Source organism: Hypomesus nipponensis, chromosome 24, assembly GCF_054491055.1.
Source record: "Hypomesus nipponensis isolate SF chromosome 24, ASM5449105v1, whole genome shotgun sequence".
Lineage (NCBI taxonomy): Eukaryota > Metazoa > Chordata > Actinopteri > Osmeriformes > Osmeridae > Hypomesus > Hypomesus nipponensis.
In genome coordinates this window covers 2,677,229-2,704,399 of record NC_140384.1, presented here as the reverse complement: position 1 = coordinate 2,704,399, position 27,171 = coordinate 2,677,229, and the positions used below count along the sequence as shown (strand labels likewise).

Below are 27,171 nucleotides of genomic sequence, written 5' to 3'. Positions count from 1 at the left end.
GGAGAAGGGAGTTGAAGCAACCAATGAGGATCCTTGTTCTTCGTTTGCCAGACGTTTGCCAGCTACGACGTAAAAACATCATGGCCGCTGCCATTGCTACATTTAGTACTTTCTGTGCTATTTTCTATCACGAGAAATATCACGATTCGTTTTTTATTGGATTGTGAAAACGATTAGATCACCACCAGTGAGTGAAATATTAAGTAGTTGGATGCATTTTCAAACCTGGCAAGTTCAGGGAAGAAACGTTATTTTGATGTGGTTAGATAACCAGCTAACATTAATCAGAAATAACAAAACAAAGCACCACTCTTCCGCTAGCTACTAGTGGTGTGGTGTTTATTGTTTAGAATTATGTTAAATTTTCTCACAGCAAGACAGACAGGACTTGACGATCCACTTCGCCTTAGACGCGCAGAGTCAACAAGGAGGTAGGGAACCGTTTCGGGATGGAATTGGCTAAAGAACATGTACAGTACAATAGCTAAGTAACTTCATGGCTCAATTAGCTTTCCCCACTATTAATCTGCTATCCCAACTACTCTCTTTCTCTGTCTATGTCTCTGTCTCTCTATATGTCTCTCTCTGTCTCTCGCATTCTGCACGGAAGGGTCCTAAATTTAGAGCTCAACCATGATCGAGATGTGGACAGAATCCACGGCAACGGAATCAATACAATTGACATTGAGGTCATTGAAGGAAGATAGTGAGTGACTCTGATCTCGAGCTTGCCTCCATCTGTCCAGCTAATTGCTGTGGTCTCCTCTGGCCAGGCTATATATATATATATATATATATATATATATATATATATATATATATATATATATATATATATATATATATATATATATATATAGGGTTAGGGGGGTTAGGGGTTAGTTATTATATTATATATATATTATATTATATATATATATATATAATATAATATAATATATATATATTATATATATATATAATATAATATATATATATATATAATATATATATATATATATATAATATATATATATATATAATATATATATATATATATATATATATATATATATATAAATATAAATAATAATAATGTTATTCTGATGTCTGTTCTCCAGCATGCTGTCTGGAGGAGCTGATGGGGTTATAGTTATCTATGACCTGGAGAATAACACGAGGAAACCACAGTATACCTGCAAGGCAATCTGCACCATAGGCAGGTGTGTCATTCACTACTTATCTGTCATCCCCCATCATCCACAAGATGGCAGTAGTGCTTAATTGTCTTTCTCTTCAAATAGCTCATTGATTGATTTGTATTTGTAATGAATTTAGATGAGTTAGCTGTTCAAGCGTATTTCATGTTTAATAGACATACTGAAATGACTGTTATAATGTATGGGATTGATCCGATGACTCTTTGGTTGCAGGTCCAGTAGGTATGTTCACAGGTTCAGTGTAGAGACAGTCCAGTGGTATCCCCTGGACACTGGCATGTTTGTCTCCAGCTCGTTTGACAAAACAATGAAAGTGTGGGATACAGAGACTCTTAAGGTACGTGGTTTGCACACCTGTTTCCCTCTCTTGGGCAGCCAATTCCCTCTCTTTTCATTGCTCACCCACTCACCTCCCCACTCACTCACTCATTCACTCACGACAACTCGCTCCACCATGCCCATATGTCAGGCTTCAGGTCATCTAGTTACTCTGGTGTGACGGCTTCTGCAAAGGGTCATCTAGGGGACAGTCAGTGACATCATCCACACCAGTCAGGAATCCAGACATAAGACTAACCTTTCATGAGCAACTAATGACATACTGCATGGCAAAGACTGGGAAGGCTGCCATGTAACTTGTTATGCGTTGGGCTAAGCAATGAGCACACAAGTGGATATGGCAGCCTACTTTCTGTCTGTGTGTGTGCGCTCGCGAGTGCGTTTGCGTGAATGTCCACACAGAGGGGTCTTTGTGTGTGTCCATAGGCTCAGCCCTCGATGCCATCCACACACACACACAGGCAGTCAGTGTACAGAGAGCGGACTCGTGTTGGCAGAGGGATTTGCATTGTTACCACCGGCTGTACTCGGACACACGGCTCTGTTCAGCCCTCTTCCTCCAGCCTCCCCCAGGCTTCACAGTGTTTCTGTTCTCCATTCATGATCTGAGATGTTTAGCCTAGCCTCGCGTCTCATCTCCTCAACGGTCATGGAACATTCAGGTTTTTTTTCCGGAGAGAGTTTCGAGGCTTCCTGACGTCATTTTGTTCCTGTTTACCCCCCCGTCCCTCCAGCCTGCCGAGGTGTTCCAGTTTGAAGGGAACGTCTACTGCCACCATATGTCCCCTGTCGCCAGGAAACACAGCCTCATCGCAGGTGTGTGTTTGTGTGTGTATGTGTGTGACAGCTTGATATGTACTGCAGGGTGTACACGCACCCATCAATCTATTTGTGTTGAATTTCATAGATGTAATAAACAACAATACAAAATAAAACGTGGACCTTTAATTAAAACTAAACAATTCCTGGTTGCTACTCTAAAAGTAAAACATACTTTTCTGTGAGGACTATTCAGTCTAGTATCTCTACTCCGTCTAGAGAGCAAACACCTGTTTCATGTAGAGATTACAAATTGATCTTAGTGTTGGAACTAGTTTTGGTGTATGTATGCCATGGTGCCATTGTTGTTCTTTCACCGCTACACTGTTTTCGCATGCTTTCTTGAATCACCATTGTTCTCTGTTACGTGATCTGTATTTACAACACATTCTGTCTGTGTTAGAAAACAGGTTTGTTCTACACTAATTCATGGCACCTGCCAGTAAGATGTCAACTCGACTTGTTTCCCTGAGACCGTCCTGTTCAAGCCGTTTTGGTTTTTATCTGCTGAACTCTACCCTAGTTCCAACCCTTTTCACCGGTATCCTAGTCCAGCCTGCTTCCTTCTTCTGATACCCAACCTGTCCTATAGGTCTAATCTGTAATATCCCCCCAAATCTTTGTGGTCTTGTTCTCTTTACTACTGTCAGTCATATATTCCAATCGTGTCTCACCAAAACCCATGTGTGTGTAGAACTGTTCCTGACCTAATATTATATTATATATGTAGTTCAGGAACAGTTCTACACACACATGGGTTTTGGTGAGACACGATTGGAATCTAACCACCTCCTCTATCTCCCTAACACCCTCCTCCTCCTATTTCACCATCAACTTTCTCCTCCCCTTTCCCTCGATGAGCAGGACTGACAGGTTGTACATACCTGCCCCCCCCCAACACACACACACACACACACACACAACTCTCTCAATATCATTCACCCTTTGTCTGCCTATCACTCTATCACATTGAATTGGTTCCTAGTTATTACCTGTGTGTTGGCGATGGCCTACAGAGGAGAAACCGAGTAAAGACCTGAATTTAACCTGGGGGGAAGTCTAGGTAGACCAGAACCACAGCCCCCTCAGATACATCAATGTTCACACGATTTTTACTCGATTGTTCGTAAGCTCTTTCCACTGCTGGGTGTGTCTGCTCTATGTGCAAGCCCATGTTTGAGATCAAGGCTATTGTCAAAACATCCTCCTTTCTTATCTAACAAGAATGGCCTCCATGTCTTTTCCCCACCGGTGCAATTTCACACGCTCAGTCACGCGCGCACACGCACGCACGCGCACACACACACACTCATCTCACACACACACACTCATCTCACACACACACTCATCTCACACTTGCATACATGCAGACACGTGCTCGCTCATTCTCTCACCCTGCTGCCCTCTTTGTTCTCAATCAGTGCAGTTGGCACCAAAGACCCCAAGATCCAACTGTGTGACCTGAAGTCTGGCTCTCGCATCCACGTTCTGCAAGGTGACTTTTTGATTTTTTTACACGCACACACGCGCGCACGCACGCACGCACACAGAAAGGACAGACATGGGCGGAAACACACACGCATACTGACCATCCTATGTGTGTTTCAAGGTCACCGGGGAGAGATACTATCTGTGAAGTGGTCCCCCAGATATGAGCACATTTTAGCCACAGCCAGGTATGTAACCCAATCTACCAGAACCACTGACAACCTTCCTTCATCTAAAACTGCAGCTGCACGGCCCAGAGTTCAGACCAGTCGACTTATATCACTAGAGCACATCAAAAGAAAAATAGGCCCAATGCTAATCGTCAAATGTAGATCGACTCTAGACAGAGCTACTTAATGCCATCTGGTGGCATTTGCAGAATGGGTCTAAGACCGTGGCATCGCTAGGCCAGGCCCTGTAAGTGCCAAATCAAGCATATGGCGGGGAAGGGCACCCTACCTGCTTCAGGCTCGATTAGCTCTGGCTAATGAACCCTGCGGGACTTGTGGGTTCGCCCCCCCCGGGGCCGCAAAGTGATTAGAGACGGCTCCGTAGCAGGAGCGACCCGGCTCCGGCTAAATATACGTCGAGGCGTGGGACAGGAGAGCTCGTCATGCCCCTTGGGGCAAGAGGAGAGCTCGTCGTGCCCCATCTGTGTTGGTTTCCGCTCACAACAATATTTTGTGCCTCCCGTCCAGGAGGACGAAACGTGTTTTGTAGTAGAAGGGAGTCACTTGTGGAGCTAGCAGGTAGCCGACTTAAAGAGGTTTTAAGGGGTCACATGGGACCATTTGTTATTGTTATTGCTTCTGTCTGTAAGTGATTGCTGGGAGATTGCTTATTATTTTGGGATGAATGAATTAAGGAGATAAATGATGTAGCAAGGTGTTCTATGAAAGGATTTCAGGGCCAGGAAGGGAGACACTGAAAATTATAATGATATATCAGTAGGAACCTTAAGGTGCAGATCCAGAAGTCAAGGGGAGGATTATGCAAGAGAGGCCTATGTCACTTAGGGCCTAGAGGGACTGTCATTGGTACAGGAAGGGGTGGGAAGGCTTCTTGGCAATCCTCTGGGGTAGAGGTATGCATGAAAGCATGCATCGGGACACTCATTTACGTTTGATTTGTTAGCTTGTTTGATCTGTATGACCTTTAAACCATGTTGCTTATAAACAGTTGTCTGTTTTTTACTGTTCTGTTCTCTATCTCTTGATCTCACTGTCTGCTCTCGCTCTCCCTCCCTCGTCAGTTCTGACAGCAGGGTGAGAGTGTGGGATGTGCGAAGGGCTTCCGGAAGTCTCTTTACTCTGGACCAACACAACGGGGACAAGTCCAAAGCCTCCTCCGAGGCGGGTACGAACGCACCTCTCGTCCCTCCAACGTCCTCTCTCGCTCTTCCTTTCCACTCTCCTATGTTTCCCCGAGCCCCCTCATCCTCCATCCTGTCACCCCCTCCAGCTGCTCTATCCTCCTATCACCATCTATTAACCATCAAACACCCTCTCTCCCTCCTCTAGTCCCCCACCCCCCTATTCCTCCACCCTTCCCCTCCCCGATTGTACAGGATCTGATGCAATGTCACGAATGATGCAATCTCTCCGCCTGTTATGTGGAACAGTTGAACTATTCAGGCTAACCAATTGAGATCAGAGAAATTGAGTTAAACAAGCTTTCAGAACAAGATGGGCATTCTCCACATGTTTGTCACTCTCCTCCAAGCTCCCACAAACCAGTTTCTCTGAGGCTGCTGTGTGATAACATAAATGAAGGGAAAGGAGAGACTGAGAGAAACAAAGAAATCCAGATCAAATGACCAAAAGTTGAAACCAAAAGGAGAAAATTAGGCAAGAAGTTGCCTTAAAGAGCCTTTCTTAATCATTGTGTGAATTATCTCACTAATGTGTGTGTGTGTGTGTGTGTGTGTCTTTTCCCATGTATTAGTGAACACAGCCCATAACGGCCGGGTAAATGGTCTGTGCTTTACGGCAGACGGCCTCTACATCCTCACCGCCGGAACAGACGACCGCATGAGGCTGTGGAACAGTGCCACTGGAGAGAACACACTGGTGTGTGTGTGTGTGCGCGTGTGTGTGTGGTTGCGTGCACACACGCCTTCTTCCTACGTCTGACAGACCCGGAGGCTGGCCCATCAGCCCTCTATATCTCACTCCGTCTGTTTGTCCTCCAGGTGAACTACGGGAAAGTGTGTAATGAGAGCCGCAAGGGGTTAAAGTTCACCGTCTCTCAGGGCTGCAGCCCAGAGTTTGTGTTTGTGCCGTGCGGCAGCTCCCTGGCAGTGTACGGCCTCCACACGGGCCAGCATGTCACCACGCTGAGGGGACACTACAACAACGTGGACTGCTGCGAGTTTCACCCCGACTACCAGGTAGCCACGTCCGCTAGCCTCGCCACTTCCCCCTGATCAGAATCAGAATGGGATTTATTCGCCATGAAAGACAAGGAATTTGCTTTGGCAGGAAGGTGCATACAATATTCATATAGGAATCTTACATTTAAATATGTGGTCTAACTATACTAAGGATACATAAACTAGCAATACTAAGTGGAATACAATTAAATAAAATATACAAAAAAATATAGGTTACAGATGCCAGTCAACATGCCCCGGTGAACCTGTCAGCCACACTCCTGTGTTTATAGTCCCTACAACAGTTGGATCCTCAGTTACTGGATGTAATGGCAAGTCAAAGTAATCAGGAGTTTACTGAGAGCAAATGGGAGTTGGTTTATAAGGATCTGGCCACACCTCTCTCTGGTCTCCATACTCCCTCCTTTGTGTCCTCCAGTTTCCCCCCGGTCATTGTCTCCCTCTTGGGAGTTGCCTCTCGCTCGTCAGCCAGACAGATCCGAGCAGGCACAAGTATTTTTGTGTCAAGTTATTTGTTGTGGTGTTTTAATCCGCCACGTGGCTTGTTTCTGACTACACATTTTTAAGAATGCAGCGGAGCTACTTCACATTCTGAGTAGGACCATTTGAAAAGACACCTTGGTCCTGGTATTCAGTTGCGTCTTTGTTATTCTAAGCTTCCATGTACGCGGAATGTGTCCGAAGAGAAAGCTGTCAGCGTTTAGTTGTACATCACTCAGAAAACTGCTCCCTGTCTTGCCCTAGGATTCAGTCTCAAAATTTGAAATAAAAGTCCTCCCTTCCTTCCCCCCCCTCTGACCCCCAGGAGTTGTACAGTGGAGGGAAAGACTGCAACATCCTGGCCTGGGTCCCTGTTCTGCGGCCCCCCGATGTGGAGGAGGAGGGGGCCACAGCTAAAAAGGTAGGATCTGGGTTTCCGTTCACTTCAGACAGTCGTAGTGACAACATCTCCAATAGACAAGGCATTTCTGTGCATAATGGTAAGCTCACCAGGCTTGCAGTTAGTTGACAGTTTATTTCATTCAGCTGTATTCATGCCACTCATCCCCATGGTAACCTTTCTTCCCTACCAGTCATATTGCCCCAGATAGGTCATACTAATTTGCTGCCAACTAAACAGATTATATTGATCTCAAATCACCTCCCAGTTTACCTTAACAGTTCAAATATTTAAAAAAGAATAACAATATTCAACAACAATATTCATATGTCAAGAGTGTTCCATGTCCCAGTATTGCCTTACTGAATGTAGCATGTATGACAAGACTATTCCCTCCCAGATGGGGTATCTTTCAATACTGACTTGACTAAATGAATTGAGATACAGAGAACACAAATTAATCTGGAATATTCTACTGTTCCTCCTTCCCAGGTTGGTGGCCTGTCTGTAGTGAACCCTGCTTTTGAAGATGCCTGGAGCAGTGATGAGGACTGATGAGGGCGTCAGCGCAAACCTGCCCCAACCCATCCGGAGCCCAAACCAGCCGTTAGGGAGCTCCCATATGACGCTGACAACTAAAGAAGATGGGGACTTTAATTTTAGAAGGCCTTTCGCACACCTCTACTGGTGTTCTAGTGCAGGCCTAAACAGGCATTGTGTGTCAGAGTTGACAATTGATATTGCCAAGAACAAGTGTTTATTTGTATACAAATTATGTTTTGGAGTTGTGTGGTGTTTTGCAGACTTTTACATTGAGCAGTTGTTTTGGTCTTAAATGCAACACACCCACACCATTTCTCGTGCCATTCCCAATTGTTTTGTGGTCTTGGGTATTACAGAAACCCGTGCTGTATAGTTCTAGGTAGTGGTGATACTGAGGTGACCCTCTCCCCATTGACTCGGTATTTGTTTACAAAAGATTCTGTTAGGAATCCATGCACCCAAGTGCTTTTACCATCATGGCTGTCTCAATGATTATAATCACTTTGTATGTATTGTCAGCATTTTCCCATACATATAAACATGTCCACCGTGTCCAGCGCTTGATTCAGAAGATTTGTTATTTGTACAAAATGTATATGAGGAGTTGCTTCTTGTATGTTTGTATATAATGAGTAATGTGATTAAATGATTGCCCTTGCTTCTTTCATTTGGATGATCATTTCTCCCTCTCACAAGTGTATCCTTGTGTGGGAGAGATTTGTAATATTTTAAATTTAACTGCACATCAAAAAGATGTGGATACACGTTTATCTAACTCCACTATTACCTCAAAAACTTAGTGTGCAGAACTGGTATCATTGTCTCAAGGGGTTGATAAATCATTGACTATTGCTACTTGGACGTCTGTGTGGCCTTTTTGTTCAACCTGCATTTATTCCTATTATGCTTATTATAGATTTCCATATATGCTATACCTTTCTTGTTCATTTGCATAAAACATGTTCAACATATTCTCATAAAACTTTCAAATGTTAAAGACAGCCAAAGATATCAGTTGGATGACGCGGGTGGGTGGTATACTGAGTTGAAACTATTTCAAGTCCGATGCAGTAGCATGCCCGCATGTAAAAGGATAAATTTATTCCTCCTCTTTTCCTCCTCCAATCCGTTTAGGCGACGTTTTGATAGCGCGTCAAGCCGGACCCTGTGCTCTTTCCCTTGGTCTCCACCCTCTACATGTACATCAGTCACTTCTCATCAGTGCATGGTAGTTGCATGGCAGCAAGCACCAACACGACAGGGAGGATATTCGCAGCAAAGTTGCTTAAAACGTCGACACACCTGTTTCGATTGCTCACAGCTGCGCCACAGGCGAGGCGGGAGGTGGAGTATCTATTGACGGAGCTCAAGGACATTTTTAACGTTGGAGTTCGATAGAGGTTTGTGAAGTGAAGATTATCTTGTGATATGATGTTCTTTTAAGTGGAAGATGAGTATTATAAACGATCGGAAACCGGCTCCCTGTATGGTAGCCTATTATTTATTTATTTTTTCCCGGAAGAAGTTGATATGCTGCGTTAGAAAAGTTAGTTTTTTTATTTTGAAAGTTCGTGTTTTTACACATGGTGGCTTTAAGGGTTTTATCATCTGGTCGCTTTTCTGTAGGCCTATGTTCGTTTGGCAATATGACTGCCACCATCCTAAAGTTCCTAATTCTAATAGATTTTCGCAGGGTTTGATTTCACATTTTAATATGGCTACCCTGCTGCACAAATAAAACGAGAACGCGATTGAACGGGGTAGATATAAATGATGGTCGACAGTTGGCCTACACAGTATATGCTTTAGTGCAATCTTTTAGACTCATTTTATACTGGTGATGGGTCTTTTGTGGTCCCGTGTTTCTTTTGATTCGTCTACTGTAGGTTGTATTCCAAAAGCAATGTTAGAATGTTTAACCGAAAACCTATTTTGAACTTTTTGTTCAAAGATGGCTAGTAGCCTAATGGGTAGCCTACCGGGTTCCCTACGCACAGCGCGTGATGCGCGTGGTGGGAGCGGCGGCACTGGGTGTTGTAATGATTTTATAACCATAGACAAAGTATTGGGAAATGAGTGATGTATTCGAGTGTAAAGGCTGTGACAGTCAATTGTTTTACCTCCCCATGTCACCAATTTGGCCTACATTATGGGCTATTTCTGTAAGGAAATATCAATGGAGAATACCACAGGTTATAGGCTACGGTTGTAGTGAGGAGCGTTGGGTGGTTTGACACAACTACATGCTGCCAAGAATCCTTGTCATATCGTCAGAACGCGTGGGATTAGACACACCTATGCTAACGAGGCAAGGTGTGGTTGTACAGTCTTTTGCTGCCATTGCCCAACTGAAATGTCAGTGTTGACATAGAATGGTCTACACTCTACACCAATGGCCTCAATTACATTTTCCGTCTCATTGAGAGCATGGCACGAGAAAGTACACACCTTAATGGTACAAGGTAAAACCTTCGTGGCCTGTTAAATTAACTTAATATAAGTTCCACATGTATTTAGCATTTTAATGGATCAGGTGGAGTTGCATTTAGTCAATTAGTTGCAATGCTTTGTGATGGGATGCTGGGTATTTGAACCCCCCTGTACTCAAATAATGTGACTTTTGAAGTTATTTTTTACAGCCGTTGGGCTTGAATGGGGACAAACATTGTTTTCCCCTGCTTGTTCAGGGTTGATTTCCGGAATGGAAATGTGTAGAAACGTGCGCCACAAGACTCCGTATGTAGTACCCTTCACATCACATAAACCAGCCACATCGCAACTACTGATCACTCATTTTGTGGGGCTCTTAGACACATCCATACTCTAGATCTAACGGATAGAAACCATGTCTGATAGACCACTCTCCAATATGTGGTGTTCCGTTTCATTCGATATCGAGACAGTATTTCGTCATGGTATCTGTGCAGCCGGTTGATCCTGCCCACAAACCAGGACTAGGAAATCCAGTCGGTCAGCCCTCGCTGTAGCCTGTCGTGCCTTTCGTTTTGTTTTTTAAACACGATTACATCTCACCGCAAGGATGTGATTCATTAGAAAGGCGTTCATTGTCTTGATCGGAGGGGTGCCCTAAATATTTGACAATGTTACTTTGTTGCAAAGGCCCTCTATCACACTGTGGGTGTTTGTCTGTGGAGAGCAGAAGAGCCAGTGTTGTCTAATTCTAGCCCCTTGAAGCAGGTTATACACCAAATACCCATTTATCTTTGCCCATTCATAAAGGATAGTGGTGCCAAACCCTTCTCCTAATGTCAGGTCCAATTAGTTTTTTTTCTATTTTGTGTGACCTTTCTCTGTTACATACCCAACATGTCCACCTAGCAACAGGCACAAGGCCTTGGAAACCAGACTTACAGTGGCTCAAGTGGTGACATGCTGCTTCATCGCTCGTTTTCGTAGCGTTTTTATAATCTGTGCTTATATTGAACCAAGGCGGGGCCTGTGTAACTGTGCGAGTCCCATTAAATGCCTGTGTTATCGGAACACATCTGGTTAATGATTGCTGTGTGTGTGTGTGTGTGTGTGTGTGTGTGTGTGTGTGTGTGTGTGTGTGTGTGTGTGTGTGTGTGTGTGTGTGTGTGTGTGTGTGTGTGTGTGTGTGTGTGTGTGTGTGTGTGTGTGTGTGTGTGTGTGTGTGTGTGTGTGTGTGTGTGTGTGTGTGTGTGTGTGTGTGTGTGTGTGTGTGTGTGTGTGTGTGTGTGTGTGTGTGTGTGTGTGTGTGTTGACCCTACCACATCCCAGAGAAAGGAGTAGAGAGGAGCTTTGACTGTTGGTCCTTGTGCTCCCAACACTCACTCTCTTGTCCATGGAATGATAAAGAAAAGGGGGGAGAGAGAGGCAGAGAGAATGGCAGAAATGCTGAGTAGAATCATTTGACATTGTCCACAATCCAGCCTTTCAGTATGAGGACTGGTGGTGGGTTGTATCATGACATGAGCCACCCAGAATAACTTTAGATGACCGGGGTCTCTCTGGCTTTTTCCGGATGTTGTTCTGATGCGTGTGTGTGTTGTCAAATCAAATGTGTATGTGTGACTGATATGGTCAAACTTCTTACCGTCCTCAGAATGGCAAGCGTCAACTCCCACCACATGCAGCAAAACGAGCATGGCTGTGATTGGGCATGGGTGTTCTCCTCCATCTTTGTGTGACACTTGCATGCTCTCGTCGTTGACCTCTGCCCTCTGTGTTCCAGGAGTGCTACTAGACCTCAGGTCAAAATGGAGTTGAGTGATTTCAAATCCAAGGCTATCCGCATGTACGATGAGTTCATCCAACACGCAGGTAAGACTGACATCTGAACGGTCGGGATCATTCAATAATATGGGAGTCAGGTGGCTGAGCGGTTAGGGAATCGGGCTAGTAATCTGAAGGTCGCCAGTTCGATTCCCGGCCGTGTCAAAATTGTGTCCTTAGGCAAGGCACTTCACCCTACTTGCCCCGGGGGAAATGTCCCTGTACTTATTGTAAGTCGCTCTGGATAAAACCGTGTGCTAAATGTAAATTTAAATTCAGTGTCTGATCATCAGCCCCTGTTTATTTAGTCATACTTAGGCCCTGCTTAGTTTCGGTAAGCAAAATACTTTTCTAAAATGCATGCCTCTGAACTTACACTATCCTATGCAATCTCTAGGACACTGACTATGGAAATGATGTGCGTTGATGACCTGTTCACATTCACGTTAATATTAAAAAAGTGCCGGTATGAATTTTTGACCCTCTCTTCTTGTTGTCTAGACTCCAGGACCGAGGACTGGATGCTCATGTCGTCGCCCCTCCCCCAGACCATCATCATCGCGGTGTACATCTACTTTGTCACGTCGCTAGGGCCACGGCTGATGGAGAACCGCAAAGCGTTCGACCTCAAAGGTGTGCTCGTGGTCTACAACTTCAGCGTGGTCGCCCTCTCCCTCTACATGTGCTACGAGGTGAGTGAAGGTCACATCCAGCCAGTGGTGGCTTGGAACATTCCGCCAGATCTCCTCCTTCTGCTCTGGCTGTAATTTATGGGAAAGCATTTGTAGGGGACAGGCCTGGGCTGTTAGCATCTGCATGCCTCCCGATCTGACGAGCTCACATGCGTCACTTTGCACCTCTTTTCATCTCCATTGGTTTAACGACATCCAAAAATGCCAGTTTGTCTAGGTAAAGGTGCACTAGCCCCTTTTGCTTGCTGTGGCTTTTCAGACACGCTTAATTGCTTGTCCAAGCTATTTTGACTGAGGCCAACTGTCATGCAAAACCACAATCTGTCACTGTTAACAGTTGTGATAAAGCTGAGTCTGCTACCCTAGTTCAGTGGTTCTCAACATTTTTACACGCTGTACCACCTCAGGAAATATTTGACTCTCCAAGTACCACCATTATAACCAACGTTAAAATACAGTAGCGTAAGCCTACCCTATTTAGCTACACACCGGGAACAGTCAGGTAGAAGCGCGTGTCAACATTATTATTATTTTTTTGTATTTTAAACAAAAATTTTATAGGGAAGGAAACTTTTTTTAAAATCACATTTCAATGATTTCATAGTTAAGGTATTTCCGAGATTCCTCCGTGTACCACGGGAATGGGGCACACCTACCACCAGTGGTGCACGTACCATAGTTTGAGAACCCCCCTAGTTTATTTAGAAAGCTCTTGGTCGTAAAGGGCGTATTTAAAAGTTCCGTCCTTCCTCGCCTCCTTCCTTTTCTTGTTCTTTTCCTCGCTCCTTTCTTTATTTCTTCTTTTCTTTTTCCTTTCGAAGCTAATTGATATTTAAACTGTTTGATAACTGTAATTGGGTGCTTCCTTAGAAGGACCAAATCAGTCTGGTCTTTGTCTGAGGATTGGGCCAAAAAACGGGCTTGGTTACATTCCTTTTCTTTGACTAGTGCTGAGAGCCTGTTTTTCCTCTTTCTGACTGATTGACTGGCTGGCTGACTAGGGGTGGGGGTGGGGGGTGGGGAACCTGAAAGGTGTGTATGTGCTCACAGCATGGGTGACTAAACCAAGCACCTTGTTTCAACTTCCTTTTCCTCCTTTGCCTTCTGTTGAGCATTTGCCCCCGTCTATTGTGGCGAGAGAAGCATTTCTCAACATTGAACCTATGACGCGTGTTTGTACGTTCATTGACGTTGGACTCGCCCGTTTACAACTCGAGAAAAACTCGCGAAACTCGTTACTCGGCCACGTGAAGATAAGAGTCATGGGTAACACGAATGTCTCAAATGTAATGCTGCTGAATTGCTGTGATATTTGGAGGGCGTCATAGCTTTTGTTGTCCTTTGTACTTTCGTAGTATGTGAACTCTGGTTGGGGGACAGGATACACCTTCCGCTGTGACCCCGTGGACTACTCTGACTCGCCGCAGGCCCTCAGGGTAAGAGCCCTTAAGCAAGGCTGGCCCACAAAGCCTTCAGTTTCTCTCCCCAACACCACACACACCCTCTTCAATGGAGCGCTCGGTCAATTTCATTGTCAAACTATTTCTCCCCCCATCGCCTTCTCTCTTCTTGACCTTCTATCCATCTCCAGATGGCAGCGACCTGCTGGCTCTACTACTTCTCCAAGTTCATCGAGATGCTGGACACGGTGAGCTCCCTCCGGTCCCTCTCGAGATCGCCTCTTCTACATTTTATGTTTCTATGTTCTATGTTTTTTTTTTTTTTTTTTTTTTTTTCTTCTTTCATCTACCTGTTCCATGCGTCTCATCCCTCTGTTCCTCGCCCTCCTCCTTCGCCCGTCAGGTCTTCTTTGTGCTGAGGAAGAAGAACAGCCAGGTGACCTTCCTCCATGTCTTCCATCACTCTATCATGCCCTTCAACTGGTGGTTCGGGGTGCGCTTCGCTGCAGGTAAGCCGGCTCTCGCAACCGCCCACCTCCTAAGGATCTGAACACTCTTATTGGGTCAATTGGTCTGAATAACATTGTGGAGAATTACATACTGATTTTGAGATTTACACTGGTACAAATGCACCTCATATGCTGCACATCTTGCAATGTATTGTGCTTATTTTACGTAACCAAATCCCGAATGCACATTTGATTTACGCATGCTTGCTGGAGCAAAACTGGTAACGGGTGATGCGTGTTTCCAGGTGGTCAGGGCACGTTTCACGCCATGCTTAACTGTATCGTGCACGTCATCATGTACACCTACTACGGCCTGTCTGCCCTGGGCCCTGCCTACCAGAAGTTTCTGTGGTGGAAGAAGTACCTCACCACCATCCAACTGGTAACTCCCTCTGCTCTGCTCCTAAACACAACATCCTCTGGTCCAACTCGTGTGTACCTTAAGATACTTAGGTGTTGCTGGCCTGGTCTCCTACCGAACCATCCATGATAAAAACCTTGTTGTCCCGTCTCCCCTCAGATCCAGTTCGTAATCGTCACCACCCACATCTTCCAGTATTTCTTCATGAAGGACTGCCCTTACCAGTTCCCCATCTTCGTGTACATCATCGGCCTCTACGGCCTCGTCTTCCTGTTCCTCTTCCTCAACTTCTGGTACCACGCCTACACCAAGGGCAAGAGGCTGCCCAAGGTCCTGCAGAACCAGCGCTGGGCCCACCACTCCAACGGAGTCATCAACGGCAACACTAACAGCATGCAGCACGACAAAGACGACTGAAGCGGCCTCTGGTCTGTCACGGGGGCGGGAGCGGGAGGCCGCGGTCTGTCCCATTTGAATCACTATGCACAGAAAGTTACTACCCTTCCACTCTACTCCAGTGGCTCTGATTCTTGGACCACTACCCTTTCTCATTTGCTAAGGCAATCTGTGTGTTACGACCCAAAGCTGTATTGTTTCTGTTTCTTTGTTTTTGTTGTAGTTTTTGTTTTTCATCGACCACGTTGTCTCTTTCTCTGTCAACGACACAGATTTACTGAAGAACCCCCCCTAGATTAACTAAAGAACTACTTCAGTCAATCTAGGTAGCCTTCTGGACGGTCTCAAATCAACCACTTGCAGAGAGAGATGTTATGTGTCCACTGGAGGCATCTTCCATTGTACATGAGGCGTCTTCATTAGCCATTCAAGCCATAGTTCTGTTAGCTCTGCACTGAGAAGGATGGGAGCTAACTGGTGCTTTTGGACCTGCCCGAGTAGATTCTTCTTTCTCCTACAGTATCTTTTTTTTTCTTCTTTTTTTTTTTTTTCTTCTAATGAGACATGGTTTTAGCTTGTTTCATTGAATGTCATTCTTTTTATACTGATCTTTTTTTTATATTTGTCTGTACATTCAATTGTAAATGTATTTCTGAAACGGTCTTTAATTAGGAGGATGCTTAAGAGGGAGACTCATTCATCTTTTTAAATAACACCCTTCCGCCGTCCCCTTTTTGGTTGAAATACTCACTTCTTTCTGAATGGAGTCACAGCTACTGTCCGAAGCCTAAGGGTTTGAGATGCTATCTAGCCTTCTTCAATGTTCTAGTCTCTCTCAGTATAAGGATTGTATGACTTTGAAACAATGAGATTTGAGACCAGTAGCAGTGCTTCTTGCAGGAACCGGAGCAGAGCTCATGTTGTAGCTGTTAGCTTTAGCTCACAAGCATGGCCTTAACACAAGTCAAAAAAATACTTGTCAAATCACTTTACCTGCTGCAGATTGGCTGGTTGGCCAGTAAACTGAAAGACTGAAGCGTTTGGCACTAACCCTGCATTCACTGATTCGTATGAAGTCTCCTAACTAGCATGTGAGGCTGTGCTTGTGGCAGTTTTTAAAGTAAGCTCTATTGCTCTCCTCCAGTTGTGATTGAGAACGTGGCATTGGATGGTCCAACCGTTGTGCCTTGAGCCCTTGTTGAGGTATGGTCTACCTGGGGAAGCCTTCACAGTGCCTTACCCTCCGCCCCATTTTCTGTCTGTAGTTATGAGTGTCCTTTTAGACATGATGCCACAAGGGCACTGATTGAAAAATGAGTAATATGTATACCTAGTATTTTACTGTATGTATTTATGAAAATAAAAAGCTGTTTAAATACTGAACTCCTGTGGTACTGCTTTTTAATTTGGTTTCATACCCCCTCCATATGGTGCATTTGAGTGAACAAATCCAACAGAAATGCTGAACCCAGCATTCAGTGATGGAGACCTAAAAAACGGTTAAGGTACAGTATGCACAGTTGGAACTTTTACATTAGCCGTACATTGAATTTGAGGGAGACAAAAGGCAACGTACCGAGGAACTTTATCACCAGCATCCCGGGATTAAAGGACCTCCGAGAGAATTAGGGGCCACGGTGTGGATGCTTGGTTAATATTTAAAGCCCAATAGCATTTTCCCAACTTCTATCTGCACAGGAATACACTGCACAACATTCTCAACAATTAATTTCCCCCTGTTCATTAAATAAGGAACCCTATTACAGGGAATGAAGCCTACATTATGTGTACATTAAGTGCTAAATGGCATTCAACTTTCACAACCATTACTTTTTTTTTCCTAGCGGTAAAAAAAAAAGACCGCATTTTGTTTAGTTTCTTTCTCTAAAAATATTTTTGTATTTACAGATAGGGACTTGAAACCATCTAATTAATTGCTGCAAACATACTTGACTGTGTGATACTGGTTTGCCCAGTGTAAGATGAAATTAAGTGTCATACTGACACTAACTTGTGGAACATTGAAGCTGATTGTTTCTCTGACTCCAGACCTGCCTTTGGTCTTGGGCATCCCTGATTGATCCCTGAACACTGCCCCAAGGCCCAATGTTTCGCCCAGGCTGTCCTGACCCTGCAGCATGGTAACTCTGGCCTATCTTTGCTCCTCACTTGATACCATGCCATGTTCATCAGCAGTCTGCCGCGGCAACATGTACGGAGGCCTGAGATGACAGGAACGCTGAAAGATGTGGAGAATCACCTGAGAAGGTATATATCCGGGAGCTGGACAATGACAAAGTTGGAATATTTGAACGGTTCTGCACAAGTTCCAATCTTGCTGTCTCCCGCAGAATAAGCGTCGGGTAGCATCGATGGACAGTCGGACACTTGTTGTGGCATGACACTGCAGCTGCACGACCACTCTGACAATCATCCACAGTTTTGTGACGCGTTCAACACGTTTGTGACGTTGTTCTAAAGAGCTATGTCTCGGTGATGGACATGGTCTAGTATGTGCAGCAATGTGAGGTACAAAGGGAACAGGATCTTATCATGATCACCCTGACTTATGTCTTTGAGAAGGTGAAAGCTGATAAAACCTATCCAAAAGAGTTTGAAGGAAGTTCTGGCTGTTGTGTTGAAGAGAACCTTTAGAGCCAATGTGACAAACAGGCCTATTTGTGGAGAGCAACGTGTGTTCTATGAACTATGGCCCCCATTCTCTCCCCCTGTCAGGGAGACTCATTGTCATACTGATATTGACAAGCAGTCAAACAATGTTTGTGTAACTAACCCTATTTACATTTGGGTTACTTAGCATTTCTCCACACTGAGTGTAACTTGACACTGAATCCCGTATGCCATTGACGTGTAAGTGGTCAAGGTATCTCATATCAGGTCATTTTCCAATAATGTGAGTTCTTCCAGATGACTACAACCGGTGCAGCAGCTTATCCCATCCTCGGAACTTCTCCTGAATTCGACGTGTTCTCTGGCCCAACAGACCCACCACAGTAGAGACACTGCTCAACTCATCTGCTCTCATTGGTTTGCAGTCAGGTCTCCTGCCATTTTGGTTGCTTGTGGAGCACAACGAGATTAGCATCAGCAAGCAAGGGTGACAGGCCTGCGAGTGTCACCCTGGGGGACCCCAGCCTCACTGGGAGGTTGGCAAGAGGGTAAACAGCTGTAGTTTTGGATCTGGCTCCAAAAGGAACCATTAGGGAGACAGGGAAAATAACCAAAGTGTAGTCTAGGTCAGACACGCAAACACTGTAGTCCTGTTACGGTGTTAATTATGCAGTGTTGTTGCACCCTTTTATGTACACTTTCAACAACGTTTCCATTTGACATTGTTGAACATATTCGTTGTTTTAGTGCTACCTCTTTCACGACCGCACAGTACGCTTCAGATTGAGACGTTTACACCCCCCATGCAGTTTTAGATTTACTCTGTTGTTATTCATTTTGAAGTACTTTTTGGTTTATCTTTTTGGAAATTGCTCTTCTGCCTAACGCACATTTTTACTTTAACATGTCTGTAGGACATACAAGGTAATTCAGCAATTAAGCGCTTCAGGAACAACCCTGTTTTTTGACCTGTACAGCTTCAGAGCTCGAAGGGACAGGTATTTCTCCCTTCCAACACTTGTTGACTTGTATCAGGTTTGGGCTGAGTTCCAGCCTGTCAGTAGTCTGTCAGTAGGCCTAATCCTTCTGGCCTCAAACGCCCTCTGTGAGGCCTCAGGCAGTATGCTCCCTGACCACAATGAGTGAGAACCGAACATGAGAGCAGATCACTCTGCCATCCAGCAGCACCTGGCTGAGAAAAAGGGCATCTAGTATAAGTACCTCAACAAAGCAGCTACCCACCTTTGTTCTGGGGCCTCAGACCAGGGGTCCACAACCACGGTGAGTGGGGGATGATGGGGAAAGGGGATCACAGTGGATCAAGCCCTGGTTAAGAGCAGACCTCCCTGATCTACCACAGGTTCCTAGCTCTGGAGCTATGACCAGCTGATCCAGACTCACATTGGAGGCTGTGGGCCACTTGCCCAGGCTTACCAAAGACCTCCAGCTCCTGCTGAGCACCAGAGAAGAGCTAGCCAAGCCTTCCAAGGGCCTCCAGACACGTTAGCCTCCCTGCCCTCAGAACCACCAGCTTGCTCCAGACCTGTACATCTCCTAGGTCAGCTCTTGATGATGTGTTCTTGCCAAGCAGGAATCTCACATGTAATCAGCCTGCACAAAGGCAGGCAGCACCTGAGGACTTCCTGCGTTACTTCCTGTCTCCCCATGCCTTTCCTGTAACTCTTTTATTGTCTCTTAAAAGAAATGGAAAGGCCCCAAAACTATCTTTTGCAAAGTCCTTCAGCACCTACTGACCCCTATAGTTATCACTTCCTTGATTTTCAATAGCCAACACTTGATACTGAAGAATCAGTAAGTAGTTAAAAACTGAAAGTGCTACTATTATACTGACATAGTTTATGGTTGACAGAAATGTGCATGTATTACTAATAAAAAGGCTCTCAAGCCTCACTTATTCACCGTGAGACTCACATACAGCCATTTCTCACGCTCTCATGCAACACTTTGGTTCTCACACATTTCAAATATTTCTCACGTTGAGAGGTAAGGGTTAACCAGCAGGACTAGTTATCCCTTAAAGCAGACTGCAGCGTATCATCCACGCTGCTGAGAAAGTGATTGGCTGCAATATGCCTACCCTCAAGGACCTGCACACCTCGAGGTCCCTGAGGCGAGCGAGGAAGATTGTGGCCGACCCCTCCCACCCTGGACACTTCCTGTTCCAGTTACTCCCCTCCGGCAGAAGGCCAAAACCTCACGCCATAAGAACAGTTTTTTTCCATCTGCTAATGGCCTCTTCAACGAGGCCAAGGACTCCCACTGACATTTAACTTTATTACTTCATCCGACATCTGTTGCACTACGCACAAGCCATCTGATTTGCACTATTGCCCATTCATATTTATATTCTTATTTTTATTTATATTTTAGAATTTTCATTTTAAATTGTTTTATTTTTTAGATTGTTGGTTCCTAGGGTTAATTAGACTACTTTACTTTTATACTTTTTGATTGAAGATCCATATATGTGTATATGTTTATTATTTGCACCTTCCGGCCACAGTAAATTCTGTGTTTGTGTAAACCTACATGTCAAATAAAACCAAATTCTGACTCTTATACCGGCTGTAACTATCTATGTATGAGACGCAGGCATATTGAGGGAAGATGTCTGCCAAGAGGATAGTTGTCTTGAGTTATAAAGAGTTAAATTCCAATCAGAAAACCTCACTAGCACCCCAATATCTTCTCTATGGGAGTAGTAACAGATGCTGTGAAAATGACTCTTGATTAGGAGTCACTCTCTGCTTTGATGTGTGTGCCATTCATCCAAGCCTCTGTAATGTGTGTACTCACTTCCTTTTACTAACACATTCCTTTCATGAGGTAATTAAAATGCCTGTATAGCATTATAGAGACATTCCCCCCGAGGCAAGTAGGGTGAAGTGCCTTGCCCAAGGACACAACGTAATTTTGCACGGCAGGGAATCAATCCGGCAACCTTCGGATCACTAGCCTGACTCCCTCACCGCTCAGCCATCTGACTCCCCTCACATTAGTCTTTGTTTTTGATCAGTGGCGGTTATAGACAAATTATACTCGGGGGGGGGGGGGGGGGGGGGGGGGCAAGGGGCGGGCCAGTGTTTAATCAGAGGGGATCATTAAAAACGGATACAAATTATATTTAAACATTACTTTATTTTTTGATTTACATAAAAATCATACAAACGGCTCTGCCTTTCCCTCTTCCAGCTCCTCAGCTCTCTCAATAACTTGATATATTTCTCTTACTTTTTTATTTACTGGGGCAAAAAAGGCTGCAATGTCCCCGCCACGGTTCATGATGACTACTAGAAGAAGAAAAACGTGTAGGATTTTTGAATGAATTAATTTAGGACTTTTAAAAATTCAGTCAGCACAGGGGGGGGGGCAGGGACCTTTTTACCGGGGCACTGGCCCCTGTAGGCCCCCCGTGTAGAACCGCCTCTGTATTTGATTTTCATTGAATGTTATTTTAGAGAACCGCATGCAGTTCAATGTTTTAGTCTCTAGATGGTGCAGTAAGTAAAGTTATGAGTTATGAGAATTACAGGAGGAACAGTTGGCAAGGTCCTGCCAAACACATGTACAGTAAAATCCCGTTTTGGATATTAACCTAATGTGTTAATGCTTTTTTGACACATTACAAACATTGATTTATAAAATAGAGCTAGAAATCACCAATCAAATGCAGTTTATTCAATTAGTTATTTAGTCTCCAAGCTGAATGTACAAAGATGTTCCTAAATGCATACAGAATACAGAATTTCTACCTATAGTAAGTATGTACAGTTTGTGCAACCACACTTGTTGTGTTGACATATTTCTGAAGAGGTCCAATACTTTGCAGACAACATTTACTCAGATGTCTCAGAAGTCAAAACCCTGAGTACAGTAAGGCAGAGACAAGAATTTGAGGTTATCCAAACATGCCCTCCCTATCCGGTCAACTGTACTCATAAGAGCTAATCAGCTGTCCCTAAGAATGTCTCATCTGTCATTTTGAATAACAGTTGTGCACTAACTGTTTGTGGCATATCACCACTTTAATGTGTTAGCGCAGTTCAGAGTGTGTTGGCCTTCGGCAGGAAATATGACCCAAATCAAGATGATAATTAATTGTTCCAGGAGATGTAGGGCTGTTGTGAAAGCTGTTCAAACGGGTTGCGTGAAACGCGTGAGGCATTATGTGTGAGAAATATTAGACTGCACTCATTCTGGAACGTGTTTCAATTATACTTTCAGCAGACACACATTCACACACACCAAGGCAGAGGAGAGCTCCCAGCTAGTTAGATGTTAGCTGGTTAGTTAGCCAGCTAGTTAGATACTTTCTACTGGTTTTTGACAGGGTTATAGTGAAACAGCCCATCTCAGTATAAACTCAGGGGCCTGTGAGCTCTACCTGCGAGGTCAACACAGTCTGCAAGGTGAGTTGTCTGGGTCTACCGTGGGGCACCAGGAAGTCATTTGTGACAAGCACTCAAACCATTTGTGTTCAGGTTAAATACATAAATAAATAACACACAAAAAAATGGTTTTGTTGATGAGCTTATTCACTGCAAACTTCCAGAGTGACATGACAGACCTCGTTGAAGTCGGGAATGCTGTGGAGCTGGCCCCCGCACGGCGCTCAGTCACTTTCACTGTCACCTATTGTGCTGCACAAAAGAGAGGATCTTCAAGCTATTTGAGCTTCTGGGAAGTTCGGGTCGCACCGGGCACCTGGCTCAGTGCTGTGATGGAAGCGAGCGAGCTATGCTACCTCCTGTAGAGGACAAGGAGGAATCCAGTCTGAGCTGATATGCTCTGGCTCACCCAGGGGGAAATGGCCTAAGTAGGTCAGCATGTTAAGGCCTAATGTGTGAAGCGGATGGTCAGTATAGATTTGTGTAACTCGGTGGGGATGGGCTGGTGGAGTTACCCAGCGTGGGTGTTCACTGTGAAAAGCCTTTTTCCTTGATCATTGATGGGAAGCAGAGCACATTCTTCTGCACAGGCAAATTACAGTATAAACTTGCCTTTTGTCATTGAATATGTCCTATATCAATATGTTCTTAATATAAATGATCTATCTATCCATTATATTGCTTTGAAAACAAAGCAGAGAATCAGGGGAAACTGCAACACAGAGATGAACAAAGATGCCAGGCAAATAAAAATAGTAACCTTTTTCATAAGCTTTTTCATAAGGAAGCCGGAGAGATAGTAATTACCCCCTGATTTCACCGCAGTGACAAGGTGCAGTGACAAACAGTAATTTGGTTTAGCCATTTTGTAGGTTGGACTTGTAGGTTCACACAAACCCGGTTCCCCTCACTGGTGGTATAATTAATAGTTGTTCTCAGTCGCTTTGGTACATTTCTCAGGTCAGAATTATAATTCTCAAAACGACCTGCTCAATCTTCACATCATTGTGTCACTTGTGCACATCAAAAAAGGAGTTTCTCATTTCTTTAAACAAGTTGCAAATGCTTGGGTAAAACCATGCAAATGATTATGTACAATTCTCTGCTATTTCCTACATTATCAATAGCTTATGTCATGTTGATCACAATGTATTATAATGGCTGTACGTCTTAACATGCAAAATGGTTGAACAAGTTATGTGTCAATCATATTTCTATACATTTCCTTCAGACTTTTTTCTAAATCTGTCCTCAATTGGTCAATTGCTCCCAAATGAATCTTGACTTTCTCTAACGAAGGTGCGTCTCATGAACCATCAACTGGCAAGTACAGAGCCGGAGAAGAACACATGAAAGGACAATGAATTGGACGGGGTCAACAGCCAGAGAGAAGAAGAAGAGGAGGAGGAGTGAGGCTGCGTGGCGAAGGAGTTGGGAGGCAAAACAGAGGAAGAGGCAGAAGAGGCCAAGGACATATGTATGTTCCTGATGAGAAAAGAGCCACACTTGTAGACCACGTTCTCAATCATTGGCTTGCAATGGCCGAGCCTGGTCAAGGGATGCAGCCAAATGTTGGGAGAACAACTGTGTCCTTTACCGTTCAGACTTTTCGTCGACAGAACAGGTATGTAATCTAACAATAGGCCCTGTAATGTAATACTGTATACTTTCTGTAATGCTTCATACAATATTACAGTATTCCACTTGCATTTTACAATATACAGTATGTCAGTATACTTTCCAGGTAAAGCAGATATCCCAAGTCTTCCGGAAGTTCCGGGAGTCTCCCGCATTTCAATAGCGGCTCCCGGACACCCGCAAATGCTATACAATATCCCGGAATTCGGGGATTTTGTATTTAGAGCAAGCGCGAGGCAATTTATGGTCGAAACAAGTGCATATCGCGTGTCCTGTTTGCGTCCCGGGGAGGGGGTCGGGGGGGGGGGGGGGTGGTACATGCTGGTTGAGGGGGTACATCATGCGTGCGGATTGCGTCCCGATGGGGGGGGGGGGGGAGCCACCTCCCGGAAATGAGTCTCTGCAGGTTGGGATGTCTGAAACAGTGACGTTTTATCTTACTCAATTTTGTGTTTTGCCTTACTTACTATTTTTTCCCACATAGGCCTGCAAGACAACTTCACAGGGGTGGTAGAGGGCCCCTTTTCACAACTGAACAGAAAACAATGCCATAAGACTACGGGAGATAAAGAGTGCCATTATAGAGGACAACAACATCTTTGAAAACATCCGAACAGTCAGCATCTCAACCATTGACGGGGGTGCTGAAAAGACACCAAATGAATACTGTGCACTGTTGGGGTAAGAAATGGTGAAAGAGTGAAGGAGCTGCGCTATCAGTATGTACAGGTCAAACATGAATGAGCATGCAGCAACCCTACCTCAGAGTAAACTGTACAACATCGTATAGACATATACAGTACAGTAAGTGTGACCTTTACACATTTGCTATGGTCGTAGAAAACAAGATGCAATATGTGCTGTATACATTTGATGTAACTGCATGTTGCCCAACATGAAAATGCATGGAATTCAATAAAACTCATTTGGCGTCTTCTGGATATAGCGTATCATGGAACTGGAGGCAAGTGAACGACCAGCTTCAACCGAACGAAACGCAGAAGGCGTGGTCGAAATGTTATACCATGGGTGCTGCTATCTCTGAGTAGTGAATGGTGTGCCAACGCATATTCCTGTTATTGGGCCATACAATACAGAGCTTCTTGTTACCTTTTTGTGGGAGTCAGGTGGCTGAGCGGTTAGGGAATCGGGCTAGTAATCTGAAGGTTGCCAGTTTGATTCCCGGCCATGCCAAATGACATTGTGTCCTTGGGCAAGGCACTTCACCTTACTTGCCTCGGGGGGAATGTCCCCGTACTAACTGTAAGACGCTCTGGATAAGAGCGTCTGCTAAATGACTACATGTAAATGACGAGTCTCTCTACAGGGACCCCATCCCTGAACAAGAGCGGGGTCAGATTGGAGATGACCTGTCAAAGTGTGTGATCGTTTGGGACAACGTCAGTTTCCATCGCTCCAACATCATCAGGCAATGGTTTGCGGCCCACAACAGGATGTTGGTGCAGTTCCTCTCACCCTGCTCCCCATTCCTTAACCCCCTTGAGGAGTTTTTCTCAGCATGGAGATGGAAAGTCTATGCCAGCCACATAGGCAGATGACCCTTCTGGCTGTCATGGATACAGCGTGGGATGACATCACAGCAGATGCCTGCAGAGGCTGGATAAAACACTCCAAAAGATTCTTTCCACGCTGCATTGCAAGAGGAGATGTTCGTTGAATAAGGAACGTCAGGAGGTTTAGGAAGACTGCACTGTAGTTCCTACAGCACTGCATGTAGAGTTTTCCCTAAGGAGATTGTCTTATGTTCACATTTATTTTCCTTTCTGTATCGCAATGACATGGTCTGTCATTAAATGACAGAACAAACAGTAAAAGCGTAAATGTGAATCTTGTCCAGTCTCTTACAATCAAACTCTTACATACACTAAGTGTGACCTACAATTTACAATAAAGTAATTGGCATCAAAACTTTAGCCATCGTTTACATCAGAACATCCCTCCAGAGTACACTGTTATATTGACAACATGACTAAGAAATTTGACTGTCTTATCCATACACAATGACAAGAGACTGGCTTTTGCAGGTAATCCATGGTGTTTTGCTATTTGAACGAATAGTTTTGAGAAATGCACTTCCTGTTTTTCAAATGTTGAGGATGATTCGAGAAATGTACCAAAGCGACTGAGAAAAACTCTAACTGTCATGGCCTTTGTCCAATGCACATGAACCAGCTCCATGTAGGCAGACCCAAGACACTGACACTGGGAGCATGAAAGGAACAAACAAAGAGGTTTTATATCGAGGATAAGATCCCAAAGATGACGGATGACGAGAGGATAAGAGGAGCAAGGGAGTTCAGTCATTTGAAAGAGTTCAAAGCTCATATAATATAAGGAAGGTCATGAGAAATAAATGTCACAAGTGTCCAGCACGCAGGCAAACTGAATAATCAATATTGAATCAAGTGTTGTCTTTTCAATACCCATCGATTGCTCACTTTTTAGTGAGAGCTGAAAGTGTGTAACAGGATTTGTGTACCGAGGCTTTGGTTCAGACCTTTACAGTTATCTTAACTGTTGCTTACTTGAGCAAAGTTGTCCGTGTGTTTTTTACGCCCTTCAATGTTTAGCAAGGGCATTGACCAGCAGACTGTGTGTTTGCTTGTGTGTGTTTGTGTGTTTTTACAGTGTGTGTCTGTGTGTGCCACTGAGTGTACCATTGATTGTTTTGATAATTTGTTACCCTGATACAGTAATAAACAAGCCTGGCTCTGTCTGTTTCGCAAAATACAAGAGTTTTAAACTCGGTACAGGAAGTAAGGAACCCCTGTGGCAAGACTGGGATCCGATGCCACAACATTTGAGTGTAGAACCAGGAAAAGCCAAGATAAACCAAAAACAGAGATTAAACAAAGATACCAAAAGCCAGAAAACAACCCAGACCTTAGCCTCTGTCCCCAGCTTGACTTCTTAGTCACTGTACCCCCACTGAGAGCCCAGAGCAGGGAGGTTAGCTGGGAGCCAGCCTGGTGCAGGCAGCATGTTCATAATCAAACCTGTCATATTTACTTAGGTGCAGCCACTGACTGCGGCTGCCTGCTTACATAACCCACAGCATCCCATTTTGCTCCGTTTAAAGGACCATGAAGCCATTCCTCATTGTGTCGTCTATTCTTCCGTCTTTCCAGTTCTTCTGCTGCTCTTTCAAATGATTTGCCCTCTTGGTGGACGGTGAAAAGAATGGTGTGTGGCGATCTGCT

General features: G+C 44.5%; 2 protein-coding genes across 4 annotated transcripts; both read left to right on the top strand.

Moving 5' to 3' along the window:
* The first annotated feature begins 48 nt into the window (after window positions 1–48).
* On the top strand, window positions 49–8,318 carry ercc8 (excision repair cross-complementation group 8). Of its 3 annotated transcripts, none has more exons than XM_084690139.1 (13): window positions 49–187; window positions 374–431; window positions 611–706; window positions 1,101–1,202; window positions 1,413–1,536; window positions 2,273–2,354; window positions 3,784–3,852; window positions 3,967–4,033; window positions 5,098–5,201; window positions 5,790–5,914; window positions 6,037–6,234; window positions 7,043–7,138; window positions 7,610–8,318. In XM_084690139.1, exons 4-13 carry the CDS (start codon window positions 1,102–1,104, stop codon window positions 7,670–7,672), a joined length of 1,029 nt encoding a protein of 342 aa, XP_084546265.1. In that variant the 5' UTR covers window positions 49–187; window positions 374–431; window positions 611–706; window position 1,101; the 3' UTR covers window positions 7,673–8,318. The 3 variants fall into 3 exon arrangements, with proteins under 3 accessions (XP_084546265.1, XP_084546264.1, XP_084546263.1); XM_084690138.1 differs by having other exon boundaries at window positions 60–187; window positions 351–431; XM_084690137.1 differs by having other exon boundaries at window positions 103–431.
* A 500-nt stretch (window positions 8,319–8,818) lies between these two features.
* elovl7a (ELOVL fatty acid elongase 7a) lies at window positions 8,819–16,655 on the top strand. The gene is made up of 8 exons (XM_084690408.1): window positions 8,819–9,060; window positions 11,874–11,962; window positions 12,416–12,606; window positions 13,962–14,042; window positions 14,198–14,254; window positions 14,410–14,515; window positions 14,761–14,897; window positions 15,036–16,655. The coding sequence occupies exons 2-8, from the start codon at window positions 11,899–11,901 to the stop codon at window positions 15,291–15,293; spliced, it is 894 nt and encodes a 297-aa protein (XP_084546534.1). The 5' UTR covers window positions 8,819–9,060; window positions 11,874–11,898; the 3' UTR covers window positions 15,294–16,655.
* Window positions 16,656–27,171: the final 10,516 nt, after the last annotated feature.